At 41.8% G+C, this 12,500-nt stretch overlaps 1 protein-coding gene across 1 annotated transcript in view; it reads left to right on the top strand.

Moving 5' to 3' along the window:
- Positions 1-12,500, top strand: part of LOC143291032 (uncharacterized) — a 234,397-nt gene that overhangs the window by 54,672 nt on the left and 167,225 nt on the right. The window contains exon 6 of the mRNA XM_076600618.1: positions 188-256. Coding sequence (XP_076456733.1) covers positions 188-256 — 69 coding nt within the window. The remainder of the gene's footprint in view (positions 1-187; positions 257-12,500) is intronic.

Raw genomic sequence — 12,500 nt, 5'->3', positions numbered from 1 at the left:
ACTGTCTACAAGATAGGACAGCTCTACTCAGAGAGACGTAGTAGTCTAATAATTAGTTTAGACGATGTAGTGATGTTGGAAAAAAAAAAACCTAACATTCTTATATTTTCCTCTGTGTGTGTGTGTGTGTGTGTGTGTGTGTGTGTGTGTGTGTGTGTGTGTGTGTATCTGTGCCTTTTTTTTTCAGATTGCTGATCTGAAACAGCAGCTACGCGAAAAGTCCCCGTCCCGAAAAGAAGGAACGCCGGATAGAAGAGTGAGTAACTCATTCTCTCTTTTTTTTTTTTTTTTTTTTAACCCTCTCTCTCTCTCTCTGCTTTTTTTTCTTTTTTGTTGTTGTTGTTGTTGTTGTTGTTGCTGTTGTTGTTGGTTTTTTTTTTTCCTTGGCCTGTCTCACATGTCACACAACCCCCCCCCCCCGCCCCCACCTTCCCCGACACCACTCCCCCCCCCCCCCCTCAACAATCCCCATCCCTCATCTCATATCTATGTCACTCAATCCCCCAGCCGCCTTCCCCTTCTCCTCTGAGAATGCCCCCCCCCCCTCCACCCCCCCAAAAAAAAGTGAGGGTGGGGTGGGGGGTGCGGGAGGGGGGAGGGGGGGGGGGGGGGCGAGGTTCCGGGGGCGGGGAGAAAGAAAAAAACTTCAAGAAATTCCTGAAATAACAGACGTTGCAGAATTCCAGAATCCGATGCACGTCTTACTGTTGGGTTAAAAAAAATGTATATATATATAGTTGTTTTTTTGTGTGTGTTTTTTTCAGTTGTTTGAGAACTTTGGTATGGTCCTACCTTTTCCTTTGGCCTTGCATTTTCCATCTACACATTCCTTTCCTTAAAACGAAGAAGAAGAAGAAGAAGAAGAAGTAGTAGTAGTTACAGGCCAGATTCTTGACGTAAATTCCAATGGGGTAGTAAGGATGGCATTTTCAAGTCGAGGAAATAGTCTTTCTGTCTCTTTCTGTTCTTACCTCTGTCTCTGTCTCCGTATCTGTCTCTATCTCTCTGCCCCCCCCCCCCTCCCTCTCTCTCTCTCTCTCGCTCTTTGTAATGTCGCGAGCGCATGCGTCTGTCTTTCACTGACATACGCAGTTAACTTTCGAGTTCTAGATTTCTTGCAGTCCACATACTTCAATTTCTCTGTCTGTCTGAATCTCTGTCTGTCTGTCTGTCTCTCCCTCCCTCCCCTCTCTTTCTCACTTTCTATGCCTCCTCTTTCTCTCTCCTTACCTCCGCTCTCTCTCTCTCCTCTCTCTCTCTCCCTCTCTCTCTCTCTCCTCTCTCCCTCGCCCCCCCTCACCCCGCCCAATCACAACTCTTCTCTCTCATCCTTGCATTCTTTCTCTCCCCAAAAAATCTCACCCCCACACCCCTCATCCTTCTCAACCCGCCACCGTCCCCCCCCTCTCGACCCCCCTTCCGCCCCCCCCCCACACACACCCTCTTCTTCTTCTCTCACCTTCCTCACATTCCCCCTCCTTCCCGTTCGTCTTCTTACTTCTTTTTTTTTTCTTTTTTTCTTTTTCCTTTCCCCAATTCTTCTGATCTTTCCAGTAAGTTATACCCCCCCCCCCCTCTTTTTTTTCCTCAACTTTGAGGCACCCGTGGTTGAATCCGTTAGGCGTTGGACATCTGTGATCCCCGTGCTCAGCACAAGCAGCGCCGTGTCTTTGTGACAATGCTCTCTACTCTCCTTCTTCTACGTTCGTGGGCTGCAACTCCCACGTTCACTCGTATATACGCGAGTGGGCTTTTACGTGTATGACCGTTTTTAACCCCGCCATGTAGGCAGCCATACTCCGCTTTCGGGGTGTGTGCATGCTGGGTATGTTCTTGTTTCCATAACCCACCGAACGCTGACATGGATTACAGGATCTTTAACGTGCGTATTTGATCTTCTGCTTGCGTATACACACGAAGGGGGTTGAGGCACTGGCAGGTCTGCACATATGTTGACCTGGGAGATCGTAAAAGTCTCCACCCTTTACCCACCAGGCGCCGTCACCGTGATTCGAACCCGGGACCCTCAGATTGAGGGTCCAATGCTTTAACCATTCGGCTATTGCGCCCGTCAGCCCTGTACTCTGAATTGTCCTCTCGATCCGCTCCGCCCTCATGTGAATGGGTCTCCACTCTCAGCTCTTTCAGTCTGGCCTTAAAACCCACCTCTTCCCAAAATAGCCTCCCTTGCCTGCCTCTTCCTTGTCTTTAGTTTCTACAGTTTTAGAGTTATGCATGCGCGTGAATGACTGGTGCGAAAGCGCTTTGATTTGTCTCTGCACAAGATTCAGCGCTATATGAATAGCATTATTATTATTGTTATTATTATTAACCTGAGTTCGTGCTGTCTTGGGGGCCTCTACAATTTCCAGTGCCGTACCGTACCGCTCTTCATGCACTGTAGATGATTAGGAATTTACTGCCGCGGTTGGGGGCCGTGAATCTCTTTTTTTCAACCTGAATTGTGAACAGATATAGTCAGCACACACCCAGAAGCGGCCATCTGAAATCGATTGAAAGGCGTTAGATTAGAGTGGGAGGGGACAGGGGGTGGGTGGGGGGGGGACCGAGGTGGTGGTGAGGAGGTGGGAGGGGGGGGGGGGTGGCAGAAGAAGAAGAAGAAGAAAGCCATTGGCAAATTTCATTTCATTCGATCAATTCATGTGCAGAGGGTAATTTTCGCCTGGGAATATGGCCTAGTTAATTAGGTGATATTCACTCGTGCAGACAGCGGAAAATTCGATAACCCATCAGCGTGTTTTAGAGATTATTAGAGATTTTAAATAAAAATTGAAAAAAAAAAAAAAAAATTGCTAAGGTCGCGTGTTATATATATATGGTTGAATGCACGGTCCTTTAGGAGGGAAGGGGAGAGAGGGAGATGGTTTTGGTGAGAAGGTGGGTGCCAAGGATGAGGGGGGTGGGGGAGGGGGGTGTAGGGAGGGGGGGGGGCGATGGTGGGGGTGGGGGGTGGAAGAGAGGAGAGGGATGGGGGATGATGAAATGAAGAGGGGGCAGAGGTAGGAGAGGAGGAGGAGGAGGGGGGGAAGGTGGAGATAATTTGTAGTTTTTTTTTATTTAAAAAAAATAAAAAAAAAAAAACCCTTTCTGACTGAAGGCCAGCATGGAAGGGTGTGGTTGTCTGTTCGAAGTGAGGGAAACGGAGAGAGTGTAGCAAGGTTTGCGTGTAGAAGTATTATCGTACGTACTCGCTTACTGACGTACTCAGAGACAGTATATCATGTTGGTGATGAGGAAAAGCAGAGGAACAATAAGAATAACAAGAACAATAACAATACGAACAATAACAAGACATTAACAACAAGAACAATAACAATACGAACAAGAACAAGTACAATAAGAACAAGAACAATAAGAACAAAACGAACAAGAACAATAACAACAACAAAAACAATAAGAACAAGAACAATCGGAACAATAATTACAAGAACAAGAACGATAAGAACCAGAACAATAAGAGCAACAAGAACAATAACAATAAGAACAATAACAACAAGAACAATAAGAACAAGAACAATAGAACAAGAACAACAAGAACAATAAGAACAAGAACAATAGAACAAGAACAACAAGAACAATAAGAACAAGAACAATAGAACAAGAACAACAAGAACAATAAGGACAAGAACAATAGAACAAGAACAACAAGAACAATAAGAACAAGAACAATAGAACAAGAACAATAAGAACAAGAACAACAAGAACAATAACTACAAGAACAATAAGAACAAGAACAATAGAACAAGAACAACAAGAACAATAACAACAAGAACAATAGAACAAGAACAAGAACAATAACTACAAGAACAATAAGAACAAGAACAATAGAACAAGAACAACAAGAACAATAAGAACAATAACTACAAGAACAATAAGAACAAGAACAACAAGAACAATAAGAACAAGAACAATAGAACAAGAACAATAAGAACAAGAACAATAGAACAAGAACAACAAGAACAATAAGAACAATAACTACAAGAACAATAAGAACAAGAACAATAGAACAAGAACAACAAGAACAATAAGAACAAGAACAATAGAACAAGAACAACAAGAACAATAAGAACAAGAACAATAGAACAATAACAATAATAACAAGAACAATAAGAACATTGAGAACAATAAGAACAACAACAATACGAACAATAAGAACAAGAACAATAAGAAGAAGAACAAGAAAAAGAAGGAGAAGAAGAAGAAGAAGAGGAGGAGGGGAGGGGAGGGGGTCGAAGGGGTGAGGGGGGGGGGGGGTGAGAGAAGTAGAAGACTAAGAAGAAGAATATGGGAAAGCTCAGACAGAGAAAGGAGGGGGGGGGGGGGGGAGAGGGGCGAGGGAGAGGGTGACACAGGTAGAAAGAGACACAGGCTGAAATCAGGAGTGAGAGAGGGGTGTGGGGGTGGGGAAGGGATAGTCAGAATGAGAGAGAGAGAGAGGTTGGGGAGAGAGATAAGAGAGAGAACGAGAAACACACACGCACACATACACACACACACACACACACATATAATATATGTGTGTGTATATGTGTGTGTGTATATGTATATATACAGAGAGAGAGAGAGAGAGAGAGAGAGAGAGAGAGAGAGAGAGAGAGAGAGAGGCAATAAGTATACAAACCAGGTGATAACACTAACTGAGGTTATTATTCTTTCAACAACATGTCATACACAATATTACCATTTCTACTTGATTCTCTATTTTGCTGTGAACACACCTCAACTCATCCTACTGTCTTTCTCGCCGCCACCCCCCCCCCCCCCCCCCCCCCCCCCCCCCCCCCCCGCACCCCCCTGGCCCCCCGCCTCACTCCCACCTCCCCCACCTTCCCCCCACCACCACAATCTCTCATCACTCCTCACCTTCTGCCTCCTTCACACATATACATATCCCATACCCATGTTATCTAGCCGTCACCTGCTCCCCCCCGCCCTCCTCCACATCCCCACCGCCCCCATCCACACACACACACACACACCCTTCCTCCCTCTCCATTTCTCTCCTCCCTCCCTTCCCTTCCCTACCCTCCCTCACCCACCAAGTGTCATTTTATTTGATTTTTTATTTTTTAATATTATAATATTTTTTTTCTTCGTTTAGTTGTTGTGGCATGCTCATGATTGTGCAATGCGTTGAGTTTGAGAGTCCGACGAAAAGGTACTGAACACTGAAATGTTTAACCCTTTCACTGCCAGTCGATTTGGAGCTCAAAATTCACCGTGTGCTATAAACACAGAAAACTATGGGTGTCTAAGACTAGCTGAGGATTCCCCCTTGTGATGTGTAGAAAACATATGACCTATCCTACCATCGAACATTAAAAGCAGTAGGTTCATGGATAGCAGACCCATGATCTGGTCACCCTTCAGTGACATGAGTCCTCTACCTAGCTGCTGCATACATGCGAGGTTGGCAGTGAAAGGGTTAATGCCATTAGCTCCAGTGACATAGCAGGTACCAGTCAGAACAAAAAAAACAAATGGTGCAAAACCAAATAAAATGGATGGAATAGAAAGGAAAAAAAAGACGTAATCGAAACAAACTAAACTACTAAGGGATAAGCGGCAAAAAGGTAAAGGGAGAGAGAGAGAGAGAGAGAGAGAGAGAGAGAGGGAGAGAGAGAGAGAGAAAATCCACACACCCTATGATATCAATGAGAATGGCAATGATTACAAACATAATAATAATAACAATAATAATAATAATAATAATAATAATAATACTGGTGATGGTGATGGTGATGATAATAATGATAATAATAATAATAATAATAATAATAATAATAATAATAATAATAATAATAATAACAACACCACCAATATCGATGATGGTAATGATGACAATAATCGACCCTTTAACAAGAAGGGGATATTCTCGATCATTCTCTTCGTCCCAGAAAAAAGTGGAGAAAAAGATATGAAAAAAAAAGAAAGAAAAAAAAAAAGAAAAAAAAAAAAGGCAAGCCAGAACAATAACAGTTAATTGCTTTATTAGTATCATACAAACACACACACACACGCACATACACACAAACAAAAAACAATTGTTATAGGACCACCACCACCCTCCCCCTCCCCACCCCATTTATCCCAAGTTGTAATCAACTTCAGAGGAAGGAGGATGACGATTTTGAAGACATGGAATCTTTTTTAAAATTTTTTTTTTTTATATAAAGTTTGACGGTGTTGCTGTTTGCTGTTGTTGTTGTTGTTTGTTTTTGTATGTTTGTTGTTGTTGTTGTTGTTAGTTGTTTTGGTTACGCCCCATCGTTTATTATCAAAAAGAGACAAATTCTTGTACCGAAAAACACACATCTGCAGTATCAGACTTCGTTAGTACTTAGCTTGTTATGAGTTGAAATATTTGTTAAAATCTTTTTTTTTTAAAATTGGTAGCGATTGTGATGGTCTGTTTGTAACGATTGACATGAAGGAAATAGGAAATATTAAGTTTGAAATGACGATCTGTAATGATGATTCTTCGCTAATGAAACCCGTGAAAACAAACAAATTTTAATTGATGATATATATATATATATATTTTGTTGTTGTTGTTGTTGTTGTTGTTGTTTTGTGTTTTGTTTGTTTGTTTGTTTGTTAGTTTGTTTTTTTGATAGTTGGTTCTTAAGACAGACAGACAGACAGACAAAGACAGAGAGGGAATAATAGAGGGGGAGGAGAGACAGAGAGAGGTAGGGGTTAAAGCTAGAGAAAAAAAAGAGGGAGGGTGGAGAGGATGGTGGGCGAATGAAGAGAGAGAGGGAGACAGACAGACAGACAGAGAGGGAGCTTATGGGGGGTTGAGGGATTAGGGAGTTTGGAAGGAAAGGGTGGGGGAGCTTGAGATAGATAGACAGATAGATAGGGAGAGAGGGGGGGGGAGAGAGGTGGGGAGTTCGTTATCCATTCGATGATTAAATTTGATGATAAAGATTCTTGCGTGAGGGTTCACACATACACATAATCTCTCTCTCTCTCTCTCTCTCTCTCTCTCTCTCACACACACACACACATACAAATGTTCACATACGCGGGGGGCGGAGGGGGGGTGTTAGGGAGGAGAACTTGAGAGATAGGAGAGGGTGGGAGGGAGGCAGATGAGCAGCCCCAGAGAGAGACAGACAGACAGACAGACAGACAGACAGACTGACAGACAGAGACAGTGTAAGAGAGAGCTGAGGCGTGGATGTTAGTGGTAGCGTTGCCCCCTCCACGCTCCCCTCCCAACCCCTTCCCCAAAGCCCCCCCCCCACCCCACCCCCCCCGCACCCACCCTTCCATTCCCGACGTAAAACAAATGTACAGCCAGCCAGCGTTTGGGTATTTTGACCTTCTCCCCCAGGTGTGCTTATAGGGCAGAAAAAACACAACAGCAAACAAAAACAAAAGAAGACTTGAGCCTTGTCTCTTCTGGTGCTGAACACACACACACACACACACACACACACACACACACATATATATATATCTACTATGTGACCTCCAACACGTTCCTGGCTAAGATGCTGACTAGAGACTTTATGAGAATTCTGGCTACTGTGAATCGGCTACCCTTTAACTCGTTCAGGCCTGCGTCAGTGCCCGAGCATTCCTCTCAAAAGTGGCGCCAAAAGTTCGTCTCATTAATTGATCAAACAGTTTTCACTTTCAAGCATATATATTATGCTTATTAAACCTTAACACGAAAGGGGAACTCACTTCTCCAATATTTCTTGGTTTGGACGTGTCTGCATGTAATTTGGAGGGGGAGGGGGGTGGGGGGGGGGCTGGTATATTTTCTGCGCATTGAAGCCTGCCAGAGGCTATAAACTCCATAGGAGTGAATGGGTTAAATCAACTCTCATAACTCTCCCCAACACCCCCCCCCCACCCCACCCCCCGGAGAGGGGGTGGGGGGTCCCTAATAATCATTGGTAAACTTATTCACTTCGGCATTTCCTTGTAGTGTTTTATTAATAGAAGTTGAGGTGGTTTCCTCTCTCGTGAAGAATTTTTTTTTTTTTTTATTGTAAAAGTAGATTGGTATCTTTTTTCTTTTATGTTCCTTTGATTAAACCCGTCAGTGATTAGCGTCATCTCTGCAGTTTCCTATGGTGTGTAGACAAAGATTGACAAAGGAAAAAAAGAAAGAAAAGAAAAAAAAACAATAAAAAAAAAGAAAAAGAAGATAAAGACAACCTATCATGCGCTATAAATACCCAGTCCTTTACTGACAAGCCTGTGTTATTTCCCTTTTTGCAGGTCATATCTAGCATCTATACTCGGTCCATAGACTAGTCAGCCTTCTCTCCCCCTTACTGAGTCCTGCGCGCGCATCCAGCCTCCCAGCCTTGACCTTTGACCCGGCCGCTAGCTCCTAATTGCTGCAAGATTGGAGAATTTGTGGAGGATACCCTTTTTTTTTTAATTTAATTTTTTATTCCGGCTGTTTGTTGAGTCTATTTTTTTGTTGTTGTTTATGTTTTTTTGGTTATGTTTTTACTTTTTCCCCCTTTTTTTTTTGGAGATGTGCAGATATTTTGTAGAGAAAGGTTTGAGAGTTTTTGTATGGAACTGTGTACAGTTTGTGGTAACTGAACAAGCAATACTTGGTAAAGTGTTTTTTTCCCTTTTTTCTTCTTCTTCTTTTCTTCTTAATTCAGAGTGTTTATTTCGTTCCTACTGTTAATTTATTTTGAGAAAGTTGCAAGCTGGTTTGTTTGGATTTTTTTTTTCATATAAAAAAACAACAACAATTCTGTCATGTTATTGTAAATACGTTTTTTTCCTCTTTTTTTTTCTTCTCTCACTGGTGTGGAGAAAATCTTTTCTTTTGGCGAATAAAGCTGATTTTGTGCACAAACTCAACGCATTGTATTTGTGAGTGTTGTTGTAGTTGTGGTTGTGGTTGTGGTGTGGTGTGGTTTTTCTTTTCCTGTGATTTTTTTTTTTAATAGTAGAATAGTTATTTTTCTGACAAACCAGTTTGGTGGTTATTTTGGATGCTTTTTCTATCCTTTGTCATCATTTCCCCCCCCCCCCCCCCCCCCCCCCCCCGCCCAATCTAATATTATAGTTTGGGTTTTTTTTATTTTATTTCATTTTATTTTATTTTTTTATTTATTTTTTTTTTGTAGTATCTGACTGGGTTTGGCAATGTTTCCATCATTTATATGAACGCTGCATCCTCGCATGGAAGCACATGCACACTAACGCACACACACAAACACACACACAAACCAAATAAACACACACACAACACAAACACACAAACACACGCACACACACAAACCAAATATAAACACACACACAACACACACACAAATAAACACACACACACACACACCACACACACACACACACACACACAAACACACACACAAAAACCAAACAAACACACACACATATACACTCACACAGACACACATACACACACATTCACACCCACATCCACACCCACACATACACACACTAACATACACACACAGTCTCTCTCTCTCTCTCTCTCTCTCTCTCTCTTACTCACGCACACACATACCCACACGAGCATATCTACCCACCCACCCACCTACCTAACTATATAACATACACACACACACACTCTCTCTGTCTGTCTGTCTGTCTCTTTCTCTCACTCATACACACTCACACACACTCACACTCACACTCACCAGCACACCCCATTTGAAGCAATGAAGGCGGGCAATAGATTTTTTTTTTTTTTTTTTTTTGACCACGTGAGGTCACAATGGATAAAGCCGCCACCTTGGCGAAGTGGTTAGTGTTGTAGACTGATGACTTGGAAGAACGTGTGTTCGATCCCCCAACAAGGGATTGACCACAGCGGGTAGATGTGCTAAGGGTTCAGGTTGGAAGATGAGGACCACGTAGCTGAAAGTCATTCACTTCACGGATGCCTTGTAAGGAGCAGTTTGCAGCAACAACAACAGTGGAGTGATGGCCTAGAGGTAACGCGTCCGCCTAGGAAGCGAGAGAATCTGAGCGAGCTGGTTCCAATCACGGCTCAGCCGCCGATATTTTCTCCCCCTCCACTAGACCTTGAGTGGTGGTCTGGACGCTTAGTCATTCGGATCAGACGATAAACCGAGGTCCCGTGTGTGCAGCATGCACTTAGCGCACGTAAAAGAACCCACGGCAACAAAAGGGTTGTTTCTGACAAAATTCTGTAGAAAAATCCAGTTCGATAGGAAAAACAAATACAACTGCACGCAGGAAAAAATACAAAAAAAGTGGGTGGCCCTGTAGTGTAGCGACGCGCTCTCCATGGGGAGAGCAGCCCGAATTTCACACGGAGAAAATTAATCTGTTGTGATAAAAAGAAATACAAATACAACAACAACGATCCTGACCTCCACTACAGGTGTGGTGGCGTGGTATCTCTCGGGCCTGGTTGAAAACCTGGGATCTGTTTGTGAAAGGAAGGGTGCCTTTCCGGGATAGCAGTAGTCACCCTAAACCTACACGGGTCTCCATGGGAGCAACTGTCACCGTCCATATCTAATCCATCATCATAAACACAACAACAACAGAAATTCAGCAAGAAATACAACAACAACTACTACAACAAAAACTGTCTCAGACACTGTGTTGGTTTTCCTGCTAATCAATTAATTCTTACTTAAACGTTTATTTGTAAAATTCTGTGTTTTACTGCAAAGATGTTACTTGTGCGCACAGGGAACTTATCAAAGTGAATACAATACAATGCAATACAATACAATGCAATACAATACAATACAACAGATATTTATTATCCGATTGGAAATTATGTGGACATTCAAAGGCTCACCACTCCCGCCACAGTCCCTCAGCCCGCAGTTGAGTCCGACGAACACATGCACACGACAAACGTTGAACTAAACAAAGTAATTACAACAAAAACTAATCAAGCTGAATAAAAATCACGAAAATACTAAAAGACAACAGTCTGATTTATCACGCAGTAGTTTTGTTGCTTGTTTGTCTGTTTTCCTCTGAAACAACACGTATTTTAAGAATCACTATTTCATGATCTGGAAGACAAGTACACTTGTATCATTATAAAATCTGAAATGGCAGATCCCGTACTAAAACATTCTTGTTTGCAAGGAGGAATTTTGGTTTAATGTCCCGTCACTCATTTCGGTGATTGAAGACATTTTGTTAAGTATTTATGAATACATTTGAGTATTATCGGTTAGAAGGGGTGGGAGATGTGAATGAATGGAGGGTTCGGGGAAACTGGGCAAATGAGGGTAAAAATGTGGGTGAAATTTGAAAAAAAAATCTAAATACAATTACAGGAAATTACTTAAAGGACTTCGTAAAAGAGAAGTCGTTAAACTGACAAGCGAAACAACTGATAATGAATGCAAAAAGTCAAAAACATCAACGTTCTTAATCACTTGTGCAGACACACTTTCGTGTACATAAGGCTTCATCAAGCTACAGTAAAAAATCATATACTTTAATTGTCAGGTTACTAAAGCGTATGCACTTGACATTAGAACAATACTTGGTCCGTAATGAATTTGAGAATAGTCTGAGAGTTAAACTCAGAATTGGTCTGTGAATCGGACCAAAGTCTGAGAGAGTCAACTGACGAGGTTTTAGACTTGAATTCAAGCAACTATAAAAGTCTCTTTCTAGTATATTGCTTATTTCCTTGTATGACAATGGGCGATACACTTTTATACTATCTGTATGATTCTTGGCTCCCCATTTTTTGCAATGAAAAGAGATCTGTTCTAAGATAACACGTACATTAAAGATTAATCCCAGAATTAGAAACCCTGCTCTAAGTTGACCATCACGTACCTAAAAGTTCCTGTTTGCAATGAAAAGAGATCTGTTCTAAGATAACACGTACATGAAAGATTAATTCCAGAATTAGAAACCCTACTCTAAGTTGACCATCACGTACCTAAAAGTTCCTGTTTGCAATGAAAAGAGATCTGTTCTAAGATAACACGTACATGAAAGATTAATTCCAGAATTAGAAACCCTACTCTAAGTTGACCATCACGTACCTAAAAGTTCCTGTTTGCAATGAAAAGAGATCTGTTCTGAGATAACACGTACATTAAAGATTAATCCCAGAATTAGAAACCCTACTCTACTCTAAGCTGACCATCACGAATACTTAACAAGAGAGGCAAAGCCTTCATGACTCACTTGTGATAAATTAAGTCCCCTAGCATTAATTACAGAGTAATTTCCCTTTTTTACTATCTGCCCCAAAACGTTTGCAAAATAGATAAAAATTCCATGCTTAGCAAAAGAAGTTCCTGTTTGAACAAAAAATGATAATAATGACTCCTCTTGTTGTTTGTGTCAGAATAAGAGGTCAAAGTGCCAAGTTTAGAGAATACAAAAAAATCTAAATATAACAGTAAATGCAGTTTGCATATAATTAGGCTTCTTCTTTTTTTCTTTTTTTTTTTGTGCCCATCCCAGAGGTGCAATATTGTTTTAAACAAGATGACTGGAAAGAACTGAAT

The sequence above is a fragment of the Babylonia areolata genome, chromosome 16 (assembly GCF_041734735.1).
Source record: "Babylonia areolata isolate BAREFJ2019XMU chromosome 16, ASM4173473v1, whole genome shotgun sequence".
NCBI lineage: Eukaryota > Metazoa > Mollusca > Gastropoda > Neogastropoda > Buccinidae > Babylonia > Babylonia areolata.
The sequence above is the reverse complement of the archived record's forward strand: the minus strand, read 5'-3'. Positions and strand labels throughout refer to the sequence as shown.